This window comes from Crocodylus siamensis, chromosome 4 (genome assembly GCF_052110815.1).
Source record: "Crocodylus siamensis isolate JL-2025a chromosome 4, ASM5211081v1, whole genome shotgun sequence".
Lineage (NCBI taxonomy): Eukaryota > Metazoa > Chordata > Crocodylia > Crocodylidae > Crocodylus > Crocodylus siamensis.
In genome coordinates, this window is record NC_143398.1 from 206,955,332 (window position 1) to 206,977,890 (window position 22,559).

Genomic DNA, 22,559 nt, shown 5'->3' on the forward strand with positions numbered 1-22,559 from the left:
CCCGCCGGAGGAGATCCGCCAACCTGGAAGAAAACACACGCTTACCTTTGGGGGACAGGTGAAGCCCATCCCAGCTGAGCATGTCCCTCGTAAGGTGTGGGTCATTGTCCAGGAAGCCGAAGCCTGCCTCGAGACACCACTGCCGAAGCCGCCAGTTGGTCTCTCGGATGCAGTTCTCATGCCGTCTTCTGTGTCCGTTCACTGGTAGGATGGAAGAGAATACCACCTGTGCACCAAATTCCCTCAGCACGCCGCCCAGAGCCTGGTAGTCTGCCATCAGGTGATCGGGGGTTCTCTTGGCAGCATCATTAGTACCCACATGGACAAGGACCATGGGGTAGTAATCGGTGGGCTTGATCCTGGCCTGGATTACCTCCGTCACATCCTGAATCTTAGCTCCAGGCAGGCAGTAGACCTCTCGTGCTGAAGGGTCCTGGCGACAAATGGGCCCTTCTGTACCTCTCAGGATGGAATCGCCTATGACGAGCACGCGTCTCCTCCTCTTCTGGGTCCTCTCGGATCTCTTGATCTGTTTGGAGTGTGAAGAATGTGGCATTTCTTCCTGCCCAAGGGTTTCCTCCTCCCTTTCCATCTCCTGCAGAGTCGCCAAGGCCTCGTACCTGTTCTCCAGTCGGACTGGAGAAGCTTGTACCTGCTTGCTGCGAGCCGCTCCAGTCCTGGCTGTGACCGTCTGCCACTCTGCTGTGGAGGTCCTTCCCTGGGCTGCTTCTTCCTTGGGTGCCTGGTCCTGCAGGGAAAGGAAATAACTGTCAATTTCCTCCTCCGCCTCCCTGATCCCCCTCAGCCTGCTAACCTCCTCCCAGAGCTCCCTCACCTGTGCCTCCAGAGCCCTAAGCCGGGCACCTGCCGGACAGGTGTGGGGGCTCCCAATCTCTGCCCCCCCCGGCCCTGCTGGGGATCCCCCGCAGGCCGGGAGGTAGGGGTATGTACCTTTTGAGTCTCCTTTCACATGAACATTCAAGTAGTCAAGTTCTCCTGACCACAGAATAGCCACAGAATGTGAATTTCACAGCTGCGTGAACAGTGCATTAGTTTGATATTCCTGGAAACCAAAGCCCAGATCCAGAAGACTCTTATATGTTTAAACCCCTGTGTAAGTCTTAGCAGGATCAAGGCCTCATTTTCAGTTCCCATGTTTCTGTATGTAGGAGCATATGACTGAAATGGCTCTCTTGATCTATTAAATCTAGTCTCCTGCTTTAAGAGGCAACCATTGATCCAAAAGTCCAAAAAGTTCTTTTTGGCTTCAATTGCTTGTATCTTCATCCAGCCAGAATACAAAAACATAGCAAGTAGTAAAAACACAGGTGGAATTTCTAATGCTTGTCTGCTAACTGAAATCAAATTCAAATAGTTACTAATCAACTGAGTTTCAGTAGACCTTGATTCTGAGTTGGGGAGCAGTCTGGTTCCAATCCAGCAAGGTAGTTAGATGTATTCTTAACATTAAACCTCTGAGCAGCCCCATTGAAGATCCTGGGGTTACTTATGTGCTTAAATTTATACCAAAGCACATTGCTGGCTGAGATACTTTACTCTCAGCATTTTCTAGCGTGAAGCCCACAATGAAGCAATTATCACCTCAGTTTCTGGGAGAAGAAACTTGGCTAACTTCTTCATTTCAGACAATTTTCTGAGCTTTAAGCAGCAACAATTTATGGTGGAAAAATGTTTTGGTTGTGAAATCACAGCATATTGTGTGGAATACATCATGTTTATTCCCCTCCCTCTGCTGTAGAGAAGTCCAGTATAAACCAAGGTTATACATTCTCTTCTGTTCAGAAAGATCTTAGGCTTCATACATAATATTGATAGTTTCATAGAGGTATGTGCCTATAGTGTTTGCTCTATGCCATTGGGTTCCAGGGATGGGGTAGTCTTTCAGACCTCCATACCTTTGGGGTTCTGTCCTCGAGTCACCATTCAGCAGAGACTGGTGGAGTGGTAAACAGATTTGTCTTTATTAGGAACAGTGTTCAGCAAATCACGTGTTCACAGCTTGCAGGGAGAACTGCAACTACCTACCACCACAAACCACACCCACAGGGCATCAGGGGGAAAGACTGGGTCATCCTACTGCTGGCCCCTTAAAGGTACATTCTATATACCACATCCCCCTTCTTTATTCTGGGAGCTCCCGCTTAAATAGTTGGATGTTCATCAGGTGCTATTTTAACATGGAATGTTTCAGGATCATGGAGCCAGAGGTTGCTAGCACTTGGCTCACCGGTGGGGTCTAGCTTTTACTGCTATCCCATTATATAGTCCTTGTACTTCACAAGCAGTCTCACCACGTGTCCCCTCTTAGCTTGTGTGATGTCATCAGGTTCCTCTGTGAGTACTGGTAGATTCTCTGAAATATGATGAAACATTTGCTCGTGGTGGTCTGGTTCTTCTTCTGAAGTTTGTTCTGCTGCCGTCTTTTGAGGTACATCGACATGTTCAGCTGGTACTGACGAGTAATCCTTTCTTAAGTGTCTTCTGTTCCTCCTGTAGACATCACCACTGGGAGTTTTAACTATGTAGGAGACTGGCTCATCCCTTTTTGCTGTGACAGATGCTGGTGTCCAACCTGTACTTGTTTGCATTCTTACTTTCTCCCCGCCTTGTAGAGGTGGCAAGAATGCAGCTGTGCAGTCCTAGTGGTCCTTTTGGTGGTGCCTTTGAAGGTTCTGCAACTCGTGGGAGGCATTCAGTGGTAGTCGAGGAGTTAGCACCACCGTTGCAGCAGGGAGGGACTGCGCAAAAGTCTCCCCATCAGAAGCTGCGCTGGAACATACTCAAGACTGGTAATGGGCGTGTTCCTCAGATGAAGTAAAGCTAGATATAGATCAGAGCCATCCTGCAAAGTCTTCTTAAACATTGATTTGATGGTCTGAACTGTGCATTAAGCCTGACCATTGGATTGTGGGTAACCTAGGCTAGAATGGGTAATGGTTATGCCCCAGTCAGTTGCAAATTGTTTCACCATGTGACTTGCAAATGGCATGTGATCACAGACAATTTGTTTAGGTATGCAATGGCGAGCAAACACAGACTTCAGTTTGGCAGCTACCATGCCAGTTGTTTTGTCTGGTAGGTGTAAAACTGCAGAGTACTTGGAGTAATAGTTGACTATGATCAAATAAGACTGTCCTGGTAGGTCAAAAATGTCCACTGCCAGTTTTAGCCAAGGCAGGTCTGGGATCTCATGTGAGATCATGGGCTCTTTCTGATTACTGGGTTGGAGCTCTTGACAAGGTGTACAATTAACAATCCATTGCTCACTGTAGGTATTCATTTTAGGCCAATACATGATTTGCTGAGCTTGTGCTTTCAACCTTTGTATGCATTGATGGGGTGAGTGACGTAATATCATCATGTTGGTCCTCACACCATTTGGAATGATTATTTTCGACCCAATCATACACAAATCATCCTGAATCTGGATTTGGTATCTGAGAAGCCGGTAGGGCTTTATTTCAGGTTTGACTTGTTTTTCATAGATTTCATAGACTTTAAGGCTGGAAGAGACCTTGGAAGATCGAGTCCAGCCCCCTGCCCCAGGGGCAGGATGTCAGCTGGGGTCACAGACCATCCATTAAGATGCTGCACTCTAAGGGCTTGTTCCTTGTCAGACTTTGAGTGCTCCTGTAACTGCTGGAGTAACTGGTCACTGAGTGGCTCCATTTCCATCAGACCGTGAATCAACTTTTGTGAGTGAAAAAGATCAGGTTCAGGAGGAGGAGTGAGTGTTGTGGCTCTGGAAAGTGTGTCAGCCACTAACATGTCTTTGCCTTTGGTATAGTGAATCTGGATATTTTTGGAGCTGCAACAGCATCCTCTGTAACCATGCCAGAGCCTTTCCTATGGGCTTCACAAAAATCGCTTTTAGGGGTTTGTGGTCCAATTGGACCCAGAGCTGAGTGCCATACACATATTGGTGGAACTTCATCATGGTGAAGGCAATTGCCAGAAGTTCTTTTTCAATCTGCGCATAACTTCTCTTGGATTGTGTTAGAGCCCTCAAAGCATATGCAATTGGTTGATTCTGCTGAAACAGACATGCTCTGAAGTCATCTTTGGATGCATCGACTTGGATTTCCAGCTGCTCTGCTGGGTTGAAGTACCTGAACACTGGTGCTGTTGTGATGGTTTGCTTGAGGTTATCCAGGGCTGCCTGATGCTTGGGTTTCCATTACCAGATAATGTCAGTCCTGAGAAGTGCTCTCAGCAGGGTCATCAGGCTTGACTCATGCGGAATGTATTGGTTCTGAGGAGTTTCTGAAGGCCTTTTTTGTCTGTTGTAGAGGGCATCCTGTTGATGGCTTCCACTTTGGCATTGTGTGGTTTGACGCCATCTTTTGAGAAGATACAGTCCATATACCTAACATTGTTGACTAAAAACTGTATTTTATCCTTATTAAACTTTACTTCTTTCAGATGTCCTCTCTCCAGGACTTAGTTCAGGAGAGTGTCAGGCTCCTCTTTGGTAGCATGTCATCCGCGATTATGTGGATTCCTAGAATGTCACCAAAGCACCCATAATTCTTCTGTTGGAATACTTCGCTAGCTGACTTAATACCAAAGGGACTGCAACTGAAGAGGTACCACCCCCTTGGAGTGTTAAAGGTACACAGCTCTGCTGATTCCTTGTTCAGTTTGACTTCCCAGTAACCATCCTTTTCATCAAGAATGGTGAACAGCTTCTTACCTGACAAGCTCTTCTGCACATCTTCTACAGCGGGATCGAAAAGTGCTGCCTCAGCACTGCCTTGTTGAAGTCTTGTGGGTCTAGACAAAGTCATAGTGAACCATCCTTCTCTTGTGTGATCACAAGGCAATTGACCTAGGGTGTGGGCTTAGTTTTGTAATGACCCCTACAGCTTCCGGCATTTCAAGGGCAGGCTTCAACTTGTACAGGGAATTTTTCTACACCCATGCACCACGGTACTGGGTGGTACTGCTAGGTCAACATAGATGTGGTGGGTACCAGGAAATTGGGGCAAAACTTCAACAATATCAGGGTATAGTTTGAGAAGGTCTGCCTTGGTTGCAGGTGCAGGAACCATTTCATGAATTCATCTGATAAGGTCTAAGGTGGTGCATACCATCTCTACCACGTATTGGTGGGTCACTATTGTCTGTTATATAAGAAGTTAATTCATTAGCATCAGATTTGCAGGGTGCAATGAATGTACCTTGTGGTTTGATGGATGCACCACCAAATGCAACCAATGTAACAGGAGCTGGAGTCTTCCATACTTTGCCTTGCAATGACTTTGCTGGGATAGCATTTGCTTCTGCTCCAGTATCTAACTTAAAAGCAACTGGTTAGCCCCAATCATGACTGTGCTATACCAGGCATTCTGGTTATCAAAGGTCTGTGAAGGCTGCCTTGAAGACATTGTGCTAACATATAGGATACTGACTGCTTTTGCAGATATTAGAGCCTCTCCATTTGATATGCACATTTTTGCAAAGTGGTTCATTCCTGAGCATTTGTAATAAGTTTCTCTAAAAGCTGGGGAGGACTGAGGCTTGTGTGTGCTTCCACTCTTTCTGCAAGCTCTGTCTTTGTTAGTTTGCCCACCTGTGGAGCAAACTTCACTGATGGCTTGCTTTGTTTTTGCGAAGTACTGTGGCAGCTTTGCTTTTGCTTAGCTGTATGCAAGCTTGCTTCTGCAGGCGTAACTTGGGCCTGAGCACTTGTGAGAGCCTTTCTCTGCAGATACCCACAGCCTGTTCTAGGGTGAGGAAGCCTTTCTTTGAGTTTGCAGTCAGTTATGATGAAGACAATTTTGTCCCTCAACATAACATCCTTAGCAAGTCCAAATTCACAACGCTGTTCTCTGCTTGAGCTCTGTAACAAAATCATCTATGCCTGAAGCCTCATTGTATCTAAGTTGCCAGAACTGATACCTTTCAAAGACAAGGGTTTTCTTTCTGGGTTCAGCAGTATGCTGAATGCTGCAAACACCTTTGTAAAGGTTTTGTTATTAGCGTCTGCAAACCCCCCTTGCATGTTGTAAATTTGTAGGGCTTTATCCCGAATATAGTGAAGCATGACTGCAATTTTACAATCCTCTGCCTCTTTCTCAGCTTTTGTGACTACAAGGTATAACTGAAGTTTCTATTCCCATCTCCTCTAATTCTCCCCAAGATTTATAGTAAATATGCTGGTGGAGGTTTGAAGTGTTCCATTTTTTTTTCTTTGAATGAAAGCTGTAACCCCCTTAATCAGGATGCTGGTGACTCCACTGAGAGACAGGTCACTTCTGACACCATATAATGTTTGCTCTATGCCATCGGGTTCCAGGGATGGGGTACTGTCGGGGAAATTGGCCAGCTACTGCATAGCACCCATACACCGAAGGGTGTGCACATACACTGAGGAGCACTGGCCACGTCCCGTCTCCGGGCTCGTTCCTAGCCGCGATCAATTAGGCAGAGAATGAGGGAGTGTTGGCAAGATGATTTATTTCTCTGCAGAGGGGTTACTCAGGGCCTAGTAGACCAAGAGTTCCCCCAATCTGAGTTTGGTAGCACCTTTTACACTAACAGGTCATACATATGCAAATATAGGTATACATAGGCATAAGGCATATATGCCTGTGCATCTTTGGGGAATTTCCACTAGCTTTGGGGTTTTGTTTCATGCTTGCTGTTACAGAGTTACAAAATACACAGAACAAGTTTGCTTACTGTCAAGAAAAGTCTATTTTTAAGTTCAGCATTAGATCATCTGTTCAGCAAGAGGTCATCTGCTTTTCACAGGTTATATTGTTTTTCTGACAGTACTCATTCCGACCTCAATACCTTTCGGGGTTCTGTCCTTGGGTCACCATTCAGCAGAGACTGGTGGGGTGATAAACACCCTTATCTTTATTAAGAACAGGATTCAGCAACTCACATGCTCACAGCTTGCAGGGAGATAACTACCCACTACCACAACCACGCCCAAAGGGCATGGGGGGCGGGGAGAGACTGGGTCATCCCACTACTGGCCCCTTAAAGGTACATTCTATATACCACAATGACCATTAGTTTTGATCTGAATTTTTCAGACTGGAGTGGGAGATAAGGGATTAAGACACCCACTCTACAGTGCTCTGCATATGCACTTAATATGCTTTGGACCAGGTCTTTAATATGTATAAACTGTTGTAGATTAGTTCAAATCAGAGAAGCCGTGACAGCTAGCAGCAGCAAAGGATCTGGCCCATGTTATAGTTAAGCACATGTGTGGATTGTTATAGGAATCAGGACTAAGCCTGGCAACCTGAGTCAAAAGGAATATTAGGTTAAGGATTGCATATTTTCTCATGTGCGCTAATGCATTAGAAGGGGTGGGTGTGTTTTACCTTGGATGCCTTTATGCTGCAGACAGATATTAATCCTCATGTAACCACAGCTATTTGAGAAACTTGTGTATTCAGTGCTACAATTCTGCAAGTGTATTGTTCATTTTCTATAATATTGGTTATACCATCAAGTGGAAAAAAAATTAAATACACCTTTCTAAGTAACAAAAGACTTCAAATAATTACTTTTAATCACTGATTTACCCTTGTCATTGATCACAGTGTCTAATTGCCATGAGCTATTAAATGTCTGCATGTAATCTAGTTTTCATTATGAAAGCATGTTCAGGAGTCTGTTTGATTCTAGCTGCTGTCTGAAAAACATTGTCAGATCTTCACTGGGAGCTAGAGCCAAACTTTACAAGCGGTTCAGTAGAAGGCTGCAGGCTAGTGTATCACTTCACATAACTGGCAGCTGGAATGCCAGGTGCAGCTGAGGAATGAGTTTTGTCAATGCTGTATTTCAATCAGTCTGCTGCCTCAGGTGGACAAAGAAATGATTATGAGACTACCTCCCAATCCAGACCCTTAACCTTCAGGTGAGCCTTATGAGCAATCCCACATTGTTTCCAGTCCTGACAGAACTGAAGCCCCAGAGGTGTATCTACACAAATCCTTAAATCATGAACTCTTCATAAAAATGCATTTGTCTCATATCAGAGTAAGTTAGCAAATTGTCAACCTTTTCCCTCTTGTTCATTGTCTCTGTAACTACCACCCCACTGCTGCTTTTCCTCATCACTACATGTTGCCTTTGTTACTTCGTCTTTGTCTACACTAGAACATTTTCTAGCTGTGATTCATGCCTTGGTCCCTCTCTCCCTCATGACAATAACAACTGAGGCTGTAGCTAGAGCTCAGGTGATTTCACCATAAAAGATTAGAGAAAGACTAGAAAAGGTGATGAAAAATATATGAGCCCTGCCTATGCTGGGACTTTTGCTGGTAGATGTGTTGAATCTAATTCTAGGTCCTAATTTACCTAGAATTGCAAGTTCCCACTGAAAATGCTTGAGACACATCTACACTAGTCAGTAGCATAGCTTGGGTTGAGTGCCTGGGGAATGACTCTTGGGTGCCAATTTAGAGGAGATACCAAAATGGTGGCCTTCCTGGGAGCCTACATGGCAGCGGTAGCCTTTGTGCAGAGACCCCCTGCCCTGGCAGTAGCAGCTGCCATCTTTGAGTTTCTGTGGTCAGGTAAGACTCTCTGGTTGCATCTACATGTGCAATTAACGCGATGCGCTAAAATCCAAAGCTCTTGGGTGCAGCGCCTATACATGTGCCCAGGACAGCAGCAATTTGAGCCAGGGTGGAGCAGAGTCAGCCCTGGGCTCCAAGTGGTGGTGTCAGGTGCTAGAGGGGCTGGCTGGGGCATGAGAGTGCTAAAAGTACAGAGCTGTGTAGCTAGGTGGCAGGCAGGAGTCTGGGACCCAAATGCCTGGGCTGACTGGGCACAATTTATGCCTGCAGTCAGTCTACCCAAGCATTTTGTCGCATTTAATTACTCCAACATAAGATAGTACTGTTCAGTACTGTCTTACAGCAGTGTTAACTAGTTTACTGTGCATGAATACTGGTGCATATGTAGACTGTGATGCTTTACTGTGGAGCTGATTAGTCTACTCCAGAAAAATGTACATGTAAGTGCAGCCTCTGGTATTTGGCATATGCCCTTCTCCCTTTGTTTGGCATGCCTTAAGCAATTCTCCTGTGCTAAAATTTCTAGTTATGTCTGATGACTTAAACACTGGTAGCAATGTGCAAACCTGCCTACTATTTTTTTGGGGGTAGACGCGGCTTTGCAGTCTCCTGATTTAGAATGCTGGGCAGATATATAACTAATCTAAAGCAGGCACCACACTACTCAAGTATAGAAATACGTGCTTAATTCAGCCATGAACTGGAGCCAGTATTTACACAGAATCTTTGCTAGATGATAAATTGATTGATTTTAGGTTGCTCCCTCTGTAAACTGTGAGCTAAATTTTGCTGTCACACATCCCTGCATTGCTTCTGTAAAGTTGACACAAACTGAAAAAATCCCTCAAGGAACAGCTGTGTTACTCATCTCTGTAGATGCCAGCCTGATGAGATTATTTTAAGTTCTCTTTAGTAAAATAAGGGTTCCTTCAAACAGCATAGTTAAATATCAGATAAAGATAGGCAGGAAGAGTGAGAAACACATATGGTCTGTAATCGTGAAATAACACTGGAGAGGATCACAAAGATAGTCTATGTCAAGTTTCTTGCCATTACAAGTTTTTTAAAGTCTGAATTTATTCTGAGGGGGGAAAAAATATCACGCTTTTCCTTTATTGTATTTTAACTGTATCAAAGCTGTTTTGCTCAAAACATTTGCTCTTTTACATAATAGTGATATATATATATATATATATATATATTTGAGAGAGGTTAACATTCCAACTTTCTATTTTTATATGACTACTCTACATTATATGTATATACATGCGTACATTATATATAATGCATATATATACACACATACATACCATATACACACCACTATATATATTACTATATGCTCTACACTACACACACACACATATACATACTCTCTATATATGTATGTGTGGTGTATGGCTGAATTAATCTCTCTCTCTCTCTCTGTGTGTGTGTGTGTGTATATATATGTATATGTATGTGTATATATATATATATATATACACACATATACTTTTCTATAGAAATATATATAGAAAAATATATATAGTGTAGAATATATAGTAATATATCCTACATATGATATATATGGTAATTTTACTTTTACCAATCAAGATAATTATCTGGAGAACATTGTTTCTTTATATAGTGTAATTATTATGATTTTAAAATATTATATTTTTACTGTTCTTCATGGTATTGTGCACATACAAATACATTCAACTAGCTTTGTGGGATTTACTGCTTCCTGAGCAAAACAGTACAAGTGCTTGTAAAGAAGTAAAACAGAATTTTTATGTCCTTGACATTTCCTCCCTTTTCTTATCTTTTTTCCAAGGGTGAAATTCATAGGGTGAAGTCAGATGGAACTAACAGGACAGTGTTTGCTCCAGCAGCTGTCATTGGTGCTCCTATTGGCTTGGCTTTGGACTGGATATCTGCAAACCTTTATTATAGTAACCCTGGTACACGATCAATTGAGGTAAATATTTGTGAAATACAGTTTCAGAGCCTGAATTCTCAGCTGCTATAAATACAGCTCAAAACCAACAGCTTTGAGTATTAACAACATAAAAAAGTAAAATCCCCCAAAAACATAATCTAACTGCAAAAAGAATGCAGTTTGCTTCTGGTCATCTTTACATAGACGATATTAATTTAAAAGCACTACATTGTGTGAGCATCTGTTATTTTTTCACATGTTCAGACTTGCTCACATGTCTTAGTAGGTTCTCTCATGTTCTTTTGACATTGATAAATCCTTAGAAACCCAGATGCAAAATATTGTATTACTGTTCTTCATTGAAATTTAAGGTCCATATTTCACGCCTTCTGAAATTAATGGGAGTTTTATTATTCACTATAATAGAAACAAGATTATTTATGGTTTGAATGTTGGGTTGCTAAAGACTAGAGGCCTGAAAGTATGTTAAGAGTAAAAAGACTGGAGTTTATTTAGTATAGAAAGAAGAGGCATGAATAGCATAGTATAACGAATGGTGTGATTAAATCTAATCAGGTTTCATAGTAGTAGCTAGGGTCAGGAGGGACCTGAACAGATCATGTAGCCTGACCCCCTGCCACACCACAGGCAGGAATAGGTGTTTACCTATCTTAGAATAAAAATGTGATTAAAATTAAAAGATAGCTAATTTTAATCAGGTGAAATGAATCTTTTTTACAGCAGCATATAATCAACTTGGGCAGTCTTTATAATACTTTCAGGATACTACTGAAGCAGTTTAGTTAGATTCAGAAAGAGATTACTCATTATTTCTGTTAATAAAAATACCTAATTATTATCCTACCTAGGTTCCAAAGAGCAGGGAATTCAAGGAGTGCTTGTTAGAGATGAGAACTTGTTAGAGATGCACAGAACTAAGCATTTTTTCTTCATAGCATTCATGCAAGGATTTTCTTAGTTTGTACCAGCAGGTGGTCAGGATGCCTAGGTTATAGTTTGATATTTTACTGCAAGTTCCACACTGCATGATCTCCTTATGTAGGTACTGAAGCTACATGGTGAAGTAACATACAGAAAAACTCTGATTACTAGTGATGGTACCCCGACTGGAGCTGGAATGCCAATTGGTTTGGCTGTTGACCCAGGACGAGGGTATGTTTCCAAAATTGTTGCCATCTTTACATAGGTTTTTACTTTCCAGATTTTGTCAGGATGGCAGAATGAACCCTCCTGATGTTTGGTATGTGTACTGGTGGTAAACATTTGCATCAGATATAATGTTGGCACATGCAGTGTTTATTTTTTAATTCTGTTTGGTTAAACTAATTTGTTTTAAAGCAGGACTGTCCAACTGGTGGTCTGCAGGCTGCATGTGGCCCATGATGGGTTAATCTGCAGCCCCTGGGCTCAATCTAGCTGCTGTTCCCCTTGTTGCTCCAATTGCAGCAGCCGCCAGGATCTCCAGGCTTCCTCCTCTGGCTTCCACTTGCTGTGTCTGCCCTAGAGGATGGCATAGTGCAACATAGCTCATGGCACTTGGGGTGCCTGCAGCACAGTGCAACAGGAGAACCTGTGGTCAGTGAGTGATGGAGGGGGTGCTATTAGCATATCCAGTACACCAAGAGAGGGGGGCTGTCTGCACATATGGTAGTGCTGGGAAGAGAGGCTTCTTGCATGGTGTAGCTGGGGAGTGTCATGCCAGCTAATGTGTGGTCAGTCTGGGGCCACTTGGGGAACCAAGGCATTGACTAAGGTCAGTGAGTTAGCAGAGTCTGAAGACAAAACTAGGCCAGGAAGCCAAGAGGTCAGTCTGAGAGCAGAGTCAAGGAGCAAGCAGAGTCTAGAAGTTGGGAGATCAAGCCGAGAATGAAATCAAGAATCAAGCTGGACAAAATGGCAAGGTGGTCTTGGGTCAGGTTGAGCCCTGGCGCCTGAACACTTCCTGTTTTGGTTCAGGAATTTATATGTAGGAAGTGGAGGCTCATCTAAGCCAGGTCAGCTGCTCTGGTGACAGGAAGTAGTTGGAGGGTTAGGCCTTCCAGGAGGCTTCAGGCCAGCCTTGGCCAGCCTGGGTGACTAACTGCAGGTGACTAGTGGCACACTGAGATCCCAGGCCATAGCCTGACAGTGAGAGGGACTTCTGCATGGCACTGGCTCAGAGGTCCCCTGGCTCACACTATGGCAGCTCATGCTGTGTGTGGTTCCTGGCTTCTTGGAAGTTGGACAGCCCTGTTTTAAACTATAGGCAGGGTCTCATGTACATGATGACGTGAATCTGTAAACTGCTGCATAATATAGATTATATTTAAATTGTCCCACACCTATGCTACAGAATTCAAGTTTTCATTTTAAAAATTAAATTTCAAGACATTATATTTGCAAAATATAGCCTCCAAATATTAACCCAGAGTACATTGGTACATACACGCTCATTTAAAATTGGAAAAATGCATCATAGGTTAAAACATTTTCACCAGTAGGGGACTCTGGACCAGCTGGTGACTTAGGCTAGAAACAGACATCACTAAATGAGGTGGATCAGTCGTGGTAAAACATATCGCCTGTTGTCCTGCGTCAGGCAGCAACCCGATGTGGGATAGAAGGTCACGTGTTCCATTTGCCCAGAGATTCCCCAGGTCCCTCACTTCTATGCACCTCCTTGCCATCTTAGCGCAAGGTGGCATGGAAGCACAGGGTGGCCTCTGTGGGGTCCCGCGTCAACCACGTTTCATGTGGAGGCACAAAAACATGCAGGTCTTCGCAAGGACACATGGGCAGTGTGGGGTAGTACAGGACTTGGGGAATTCCTGCTGCTCAATGTCAGGATCCATGCACACTGGGGGAGCCCCTGTCAGGAAATTCCTTGAAAGTGCATCTGCAAGGGCAGAGCCTGGGCTGGCACTTTGGGGGCTTCAGGGGCACATAAAATCTAGCTCCTGAAGACCCCAGAGTACCAGCCCAGCGAGGCTGAAGAGTGTGGGCAACTGTAGACTGCCTTCACTTTCCCACTTGAAGGAGAACAGATGTCAGCTGCAACTATGCCATTCAAATTCATATGACCACTATTGTGGAAACCCCAGTCTGTCTTCACTCTCCCACCTGAAGGCAAACAGATGTTGGCTGCAAAAATGCAAGTTTGCTATTCAAATACTTATGTCCACTATTGTGCCTGCAGGGTCCTGTGCCACCCATGGTTCATGTGGAGACACAAAATTATGTGGGTTTTGGCAAGGACACATCGGCACTGTGGGGTGGTGCAGGACCTGGGTAATTCCTGCTGCCCCCAGAAAGAAAGGAGAAATCTGTTTTTACCCTTAAAGATCCTTGTGTCTCTGTATAGGTGTTACATATAGCAGTGCAAAATGTAGCAGTACCAAGAAGTTTCTCTTTGAAAAAGATAACATTTTGTAGTGCTTTCACCATTTTTGTAGTGCTACAAACAGTCTGAACAGCTATATGCCACCACTGTAGTACTTCAGACATAATGCCTGTTCATGGTTTTACTGACTTCTGGTACTCATGAAATCTTCATTGAAATATTATGAAGAACAGGTTAGAAAATTTGTATTAGGGATGCCAAGTCCTACATCAGTGTTGAGGGAAGGGACTAGAGAATCTCTTAAGTTTCCTTTCAGCCTTATATTTCTATGCTTATGGAACTGCTGTCATCACATGTGTTGCAGGAAGCTGTATTGGACAGATCAAGGTACAGACAGCGGGGTTCCAGCAAAAGTTGCCAGTGCAAACATGGATGGTTCAGCTATAAAAACTCTCTTCACTGGTAACCTTGACCATGTTGAGTTTATTACCATTGACATTAAGGAACAGAAATTGTACTGGGGTGTCACGAGCACTGGAGTGGTATGAATTCTTATATTGTTGCTTTACTACGTTTACATCAATTTCGGCATGTCTTAACACATCTAAATAATTTGGTTGCTTTAGGTGAAACTACTCATGTGGCTAAAGGTGTCAGGGCTGGGCCAAGTGTGACTGATACATATCATATATGGTTGTTTTATTGGATTGTATTTTGCTTTTTTGAATGGATATGGACCCATCGGTGCCCTTTGTGCTTTTGTAACCCTCCCCATTCATTATATTGGCATATCATTTAAGTATGGATAACATACAGTGTTCTTTGTTTATCACATAGTGCTTTATTTACTGCTCATGTGGAAGATTTTTCTACTTATAACTGCTCGCATGTTCTACAAAAAACCTGTTCAAGTTCCTGCATGTTGTTGCTGGTTAGGCTCTATTCAGAGTAGTCCCTCAATGTGAAGGAAGTGCATATCTTTCTGATTCATATCCCTCATCAGTGTGCTTGGTGGGGCCAGGATGGCATTCATTAGAACAGAGTTTCAACAGATGAGATCAAAGCCTTCAAGAAAAAAAGTGTGACCTAACCAGAGAAGTGAACAGGTTTTAGAACTAGACTGTATGTCACTTATTGGGCATCTAAGTATTTAGGTGCCTCAGTACAATTCTATTTCACTTGTTCAAGTTCCTGAAACTACTTTAATATAGGGGGGTTGGCAACCTAAGGCCCCCTGGGCCAGTTCCATCCTATGAAGAGGTCTGACATGGCCAGAGAAGGCCCAGGCAGCACGATGATCAGAGAGAAAGCAGCTGTGCTGAGCCATCTGTCTCCTCCACAACATGCTCCTGAGCAGCCCTCTGCTACTGCTCTGTGTGCCCCTGTTTACCTCCATTGCAGAGGGACCAGGTATCTGCAGCAAGGGAAGCATAAGAAGCTTGAGCTTCCTGGGGAGCAAAGATTTGCAGCCAACAGCAAAAGGTTGCCAACCCCTGCATTAATGCATCTGCTTTTGTAAAACATCTTAAACTAACTATTAATATTGAGTCACAAAAAATACCAGGGACAAAGAAGATGACAGCCCACTGCCTTTTGTATTCAGAGTTTTTCAGGGACTCCAGCAGAGTAGAATAGTACCGTAAGTTCACTTACTGCCCTAAAATGTGGCATAGAATCTGGTCTTTGGCATACACAATTAGGAGATAGTGGTGTCTGCTTAAAAAAAATAAAGCAACTGAAAATACCAGTGTGCGGCTAAGCATATTTTTGGTAACTGCTGTTGTACAAACTCACTATGTTCTTTTCTTTAGAGTAGCTTTAATTTTAGATAGTCATTAAGGCTGCTGACAGACATTAAAAAAAAAAGCCATGCTTTACCAGAAGAAGCAGCACATTAGTTTGATCCAGCTTCATGGCATCTGTATAGACTGAGCTCTTCAGCAGGGCTTTTTGACGCTTTTATCTAAAGCTGATTCAATCAGCTTATATAAGAGTGCAAAGAAAAGCCCCTCTAAAGTGCCCAATCTATGCAGATGTTGGGTCAGCTGGGTCCAACTAATGCAAAGCCTCTTTTGGGCATGCTCTGCATGTGCAGAGTTTAAAGTAAAGCACTGTTTTTTGTGGGGGGTGGGGGGTTTGTTTTTTCTTAACATTGTAAGCAGCCTAACTGTCCTGGAAAAAAAAAAGCATTTTGTTAAATCTTAACAGAAAGACAGAAAAAAACATTGTAAAAAGTTGCTCCTGAAACCAGTAGAAAATGTATAACGTTTCTGTGTACATGGGGAGTTTATCAACATATATGATATTCTAATGACCTACCTAATCTAATCTCCTAGATTGAAAGAGGCAATGTGGATGGTACAAATCGAGTGACCCTGGTTCTTCATCTGTCTCACCCATGGGGAATTGCTGTCTATGGTTCCTTTCTGTATTATACTGATCGAGATTATGAAGTCATTGAGCGGGTGGACAAGTCTACTGGAGCAAACAAAGTGGTGTTGAGAGACAATGTTCCAAGACTTAAGTGCCTACGAGTGTATTATAGAGACAGTGAGTATGCTTAGTTTGCCTACCCTGCCGCCATACCACACAGCACATTTGGATGCCTGGGATAGAGATTCTGAGAGTGGTGCTTGGTGCACCACTGACTGCTATAGGCTTCATTGCCTGATTTGGGGGAATTGGCAGGTGGAGCAGGAGTTTGTGAGGCATACTTCACAATGTTGCTTCTGTGCATGATGACATGGAGGTGGTAGATAGTGTATACATTCCCAAGGAGATAGAGTCAAGAAATCTTGAACAATCTACTATCCTTCAAGGCAGTATATTAAACATTATTAAATATTATAGGGTGTGTCTACACTTTGCTGTATGGCGATGTTGCTACAGTGTTGTGGTTTAGTACTTCCCTGTGGAAGTACTAAAGCACAGCACAGCACGGGTAGTTACTGCACTGTGCATATGGTGCACAGTTAGATTTCACTGCTATGTCACCATAGCAGCACATGATAACCGGGGAGCATGCTGCTACAGTGACATAGCTGGCAATCGTGTGTAGACCCATGTGATTGCTATGTTGCCAAAGCGCGCTGTATGGTGACGTAGTGCATTGCTGTGTCGCCATCGGGTGACGTGTATCCACACCCATTATATATAACATTATTAAATATGATTATTGTCAGCTATATAGCAAGACAAAAAACCACAAAAAAGACATTTTATCCAGATATTGGACTGGATTTCTGTGTGTGCATTGCCATATCTTGCAGGTGCATGAAAGAACCTCTCAGCTTTTTGGTACTTGTCTGTGTTTCTGGAACAAATAGGTCTATTTTTCAAATAATCCTATAGTCCTTGTGTAAATATCTCTGTTTAAATGTTTCAAGATTGGTTTTGGACACTGGAGTAAATGATTGTGTTTGTCCTTGCTGTCCTTAAAATATATGGATGTTCAGGGTTGTCACGTGCTTTTTACTTTCACATGATTTCTAAAATAGAAGTATGGAAATAGTGCACCTAATTTAACTTTCACATCATCTGTATTGTTTTCTGTGGAAAGACGGATTTTTGGCTGATTGTAGAGAGATTTTTCATCCTCAGAGCTGAATTCTGAACTTCCATAACATTCAAGAATGTTATAAACTGAAGTTTTTTTAAGCTAATTTCTGGCAGGTTTACTAGTTTCTGTACATGGAATATACCACGTTCATCAGGGAACTAAGTAATTTCCTGGGAATACCTTTTTACTTGTACAGCATAGGATTAGGAGGGACCTCCTGGGTCACTGAGTCTAGTCCCTTGTAGGAAACAACTATGCCTTCTAACCCACTTTATAAAATGATCCAAATCCATCTTCTAACTAGTTAGGTTTCCTAGTCCCATCACTCCCACAGCTGAAAGCTATCGCTGAACCTTATTTCTTTCAGAATTGGAAACCTTGTTCTAAATTTATTCTTGGCCAGATTACCAAAACTTGTTCTTTCGCTAGCATTGCATAAATGGCTCTTTTCATTCACTGGAATTTACCTTCCCTTCATTCAGTATTTACAGAAAAGCAGTCCTCTCCCCTCAGACTTTGTTTTGTAAAGTTGAAAATGTCTATCCATACAGGGTCTCCATCTCCCTGTTGCTGCTAGTTACTCTTCTCTTTACCCATTCTAGTTTGAATGAACCATTTTTGAAGATGGCTGACCAGTTCCAATACAACATTTCATATGTGCTCTTACCCAAAGGCCTCATACAGTGGCGTTAATATTTACCTTTCTCTACTCAAAGCACTTCACACGATAAATCCTAGAATCCCATTTTTCATGGCTGCCTCTCACTGATGGTTTATCACCTTCCTGTAGTTGACTAATACATCTCCACCTGTTTCCTCCTCCTATTTCCATTGGATGAGCCCTCATCTCATCAACTAACAATAGAACATCTTGTTATTATTCCTTCCTTCCCCTAATTACATGACACTGCACTTTGCACTATTGAATTTCAGCCCTTTTCTATTTCTCCTGTTCTCAAAGTAATTGAGTTCTCCTTTTGTGATCCCCTTGTGAACTAATGTTTCCTCCCACATTTGTGTCATTAGTAAATTTCATTACTTTCATTACTCCATTTTTGTTCCAAAATATTTAATGAAATGCTAAATCATGGATATTAAATAAGGTTGGTCCTAAGACCAATCTTTGAGGGTCTCTGCTGATAACCTCTCTCCAGTCTGATAATTTTCCTTTGAGTATAGCTCATTGTTTCTCCACTCCACTTAGTTACGTACTCACCTTCTTGCATTAATCTCCATTAATGTTTCTAGTTTCACTCATGATTTCCCAGTGGTACCAGAGCAAACTGCACTCCAGACAGAATATACCTAGTACATTTCCCTTGTCTAAAAATCAATTATCTTATCAAAGGAATGGATTGTGTTAGTCTGCCCTGGTCTGCTGGTGCCAGATGCTGTTGCATTTTATCCTATTTTCCTTTTAGATCTATGTCTTTTTTCTTTCTTTCAAAATTTGTTCTACGGTTTTGTATAATACCAACATCAGGCTAATGGGCCTGTAGTGTTTCACAGCTCACTTTTGCTATCCCTCCTGTCTTAAATATAGTGTCCACATTTGCTACTCTCCAGAAGAACACAAAGTACATGAATACTTGCAAAACAAATTCAGTTTTTTATTTGAAATAATGTTTGGTGAAGATCAGCTAAGGTACTTACTATCTTTAGTAATTAGTTGTGCGGTTATCCAATTAGGGTTTTTTGCCATATCTTTTTTTAGTGCAGTATTACATTAAATGTTAACCAAATAACACACACTGGAATTTCAGTAGGTGGTATTAGTTAACTCGTAGACAAATTTTGAGTAATACTTCCTCCTCAGATCTATTGAAATCTGGATGAGAAGAGCCCAGCAGATTATATGGCTATCATCATTTATTTCCTTTTTTTTGCTACCTGTTTATCATTATTGGGCATTTTCCCTAAAAGGCTGTAGCATATATACACATTTTATTTTGTATCTTTGAGAGATTGCAACGAATAGTTACATTACACTGATTTTATACATAGCTGTATCTTTTGCTACAGATTCTGCTGGTTCTTCAAATGGGTGCAGTAACAATATTGGAGTTTGTCAGCAACTTTGCTTACCTGTACCTGGTGGACGATTCTCCTGTGCCTGTGCCACTGGTTTCCAGCTAAATCCTGATAACAGGACCTGTTCCCCATATAGTTCCTTTGTAGTCGTTTCCATGCTGTCTGCAATTAAAGGATTTAGCTTAGAGACATCTGATCACTCAGAAGCCATGGTACCACTGGCAGGAAGAGGTATGTGACGATTATAGTAGAAGAGCAAAACATTTTTACATCTAACGTTGGTATGCTTTCCCTGTTAAAGATTTGTAGAATTTTTCTGATTACCTAGCTAACATATGGGCTAAGTACAGCCATTCAGAAAGCCCAAGGTGGGATCGGTCAAACCTATGTGGATTTCTTTAAGTGGGGTAGATTAGATTGGGAGTGAACAGAGCACACATTCACCGTTTGGTGGCAGGGGCATACATGTCTGCACTGGCTGAAGCCAGGAGGTTGGGTGTGCTCCTGCATGCCTCCCAGCATGCCCTGCAGGCTCCCTGGGCTTCTGGAGAATGCTAAAAGCAGCAGAGCACCTGAGTTCCTGCTGATTGGATGCCAGGCACAGGTGAGCACATCTCTAACCCCCTACCATGACACCATGGACCCTTCTCCACACTCAGTGCTACACTTCTAGGAGAGGCTCAGAGCAGGTCACCAATGCACACATCGCATCCCAGTGGGTGGTGGTGAGGTTGAGTGGAGGCACTTCACTGAAGGAAGGATCGGGCCTATCGCCGAAGCTGGCAGCAGGATGTATACAACAACTCAGGACATCTGTGCTGGGTAGCAGGGGAAGGGAGGCTCCCTGGCCAGCTGCTGCTCATGCCAGAGCTCCAAGGGGCCTGATTCTTCCCTCATTAGAGCCCTGCTTTCCCTGCCACCGAGCACGAGCCTCCCAGGCTACCAGGCATGTCCTGACACAGACTGCCAGTGGTGTCAGAGCTCCAAGGGACAAAATCCTTTCTTCTGTGGAATGTCCCCACTGCAGCTGCCACTGGCCAGGATGCCAGGGTCACACTGCAGCCACCATAAACCATCCTTTCTCCCAGTAGTAATTGAGTATGTTTTAAGGCATTTCACCAGTAAAATGCAATTTGTCCACAAATACTCAGATGAATACATATTGCTTCTTGCTTTCTAACATTTGAACATATTATACAATATAGAAATTAGTGTAATAGAATACATTATGAATCAGTTATCTTCATTTTCTACTCACAGATAGCTGGAAGCAGGGCTGGGGAGAGGGACTTTGCTGGTCCAGCTCTGGGAGAGGTGTGGGGTGGGAGCTTGCCTGGAGCAGCTGACTGTGTGGTGAATGCTAGTGCAGCTCCCGCCAAGGGGCAGGGACTTCAAAGTTGCCTGGGATGCCAGCGGACAACAACCTAATTTGAATCAATAGGGGATCAGGTTTGATGCCTTAGTTTAACCTAAATCGATTAAGTTTGAGTGCACACTGAGTGCACTGTTTTAGACCAGGTTCCACTATTTTTAAACCAGTTTATGTGCTCCAAACTTCTGTTCTGTTATGGGTATAGACTGGTTTTCAATCATTTATAGCAGTAAAGTATAATGTCTGTACCTGGCCATAGTGTATTTAATGGCATAAGAGCAATATGCTAAATAATAATTTAACCCAGCCTTTGTGTCAATCATGTAATGAATATATACAATTTAATGGCATTTATGCCATTCTGCACGTAAAGGACTAAATTTTCTGAAGATCAGTTTTCTATTTTCCAGTTGCAGTTTTTGAGCTGTATTTTAGCACACTATTTTAGTCAGACTTTATTAATTTAAGATTCTGTTGCACTATTTTAAATGCTGCCCAATGGAGCCATGGCGTATGTCATACTATGTATATTATTAGGGAATCCAGTTATATTGCCTTATCTGACTACTTACAGACTTTTTTTCAGAAAATTTCCATTACAGTATACGTTGATGGCAAATGTTATGCCACAGAAATGTAAATTAATGTGACATTTGCAAATTGTACAAAAAACAACTTTTAAATATAAAATATTTATATGAAAAATAATTAATCAATCACTTCTTTAAAATGTTTCAGGACGAAATGCACTTCATGTGGATGTTCACATGCCTTCTGGTTTCATTTACTGGTGTGACTTCAGCAGCACTGTTTCCTCTCAGAATGCAATACGTAAAATCAAACCTGATGGTTCTTATTTTAGAAATGTTATTACAAATGGGATAGGGCGAAATGGAGTCCGTGGTATTGCAATTGATTGGGTAGCAGGTAAGTGGAACTGCTGCAGAGCTGATTTTATGTCTTTTCAGATCTTGTAGAAATCTTCAGATTAATTCATGGTGTGTGTGTATATCTGTATATGTGTATATATATGTGTGTGTGTGTGTAGTGGGGGGTACATTCCACAGAAGGAAGGATTTTGCTACCAGCAGGGGTGTGTACACACACAAACACACACACACACACACTAACAGACTACAACAGGAAATCATAAGCATTTCCTAATGCAGAGGACTTTTAAAAGAAGTTAAATAATTGAGAAACTCTTTGAGTTAATACAAGCACAGAATCTTACTACCCACCTACTTCTGAAGTGTCTAGACATGAAGCATTAAACAAAGCAAATGAGCTTGGTCTTCTCTTGTCATCTAACGATTTTCTTAATTTTTTTCTCCTCCTTTCTTTTTCTTTGCATTCTTGGGTGCCATTTATTTATATCAAGCCAAGAAATGTATTATATAGAAAAGACTAAGATTAGCACATTGTTTAATAACATTGTTGATAAAAAGTACCTTATTCTGCCTTCAAACAGTTGTATAGAAATTCAGCTGATTCCACTGAGAATGAATGAACAAAGCTGAGAAAAGAATTTGGCTCTGATTTTTAGCCTTTATTTTGGAGTTACATTTCCTCATTCATAAATCAAGCAGCAAGTTACAATTAGTACAAATGCCAACTTTTTAGAATGTGTTCTTTCATTTAACACAGAATGTGTGATCATTACCCAGCATATGCTTCTTGTTTTTTTCACTCTAGCAATTTTTTTTCTGTTGACTAATCTTCTTAACTTAACTATCTTAGAACTCATGTTATCTAAACCTTGTATC

At 42.2% G+C, this 22,559-nt stretch overlaps 1 protein-coding gene across 3 annotated transcripts in view; it reads left to right on the forward strand.

Moving 5' to 3' along the window:
* The window catches only part of LRP2 (LDL receptor related protein 2), a 217,917-nt gene that overhangs the window by 107,994 nt on the left and 87,364 nt on the right, over positions 1-22,559 (forward strand). For all 3 annotated transcript variants that reach the window (XM_090045536.1, XM_090045537.1, XM_090045539.1), the window contains 6 exons: positions 10,387-10,530; positions 11,555-11,664; positions 14,196-14,373; positions 16,168-16,381; positions 19,413-19,652; positions 21,532-21,720. In XM_090045536.1, the coding sequence (XP_089901662.1) occupies positions 10,387-10,530; positions 11,555-11,664; positions 14,196-14,373; positions 16,168-16,381; positions 19,413-19,652; positions 21,532-21,720 (1,075 nt within the window). The remainder of the gene's footprint in view (positions 1-10,386; positions 10,531-11,554; positions 11,665-14,195; positions 14,374-16,167; positions 16,382-19,412; positions 19,653-21,531; positions 21,721-22,559) is intronic.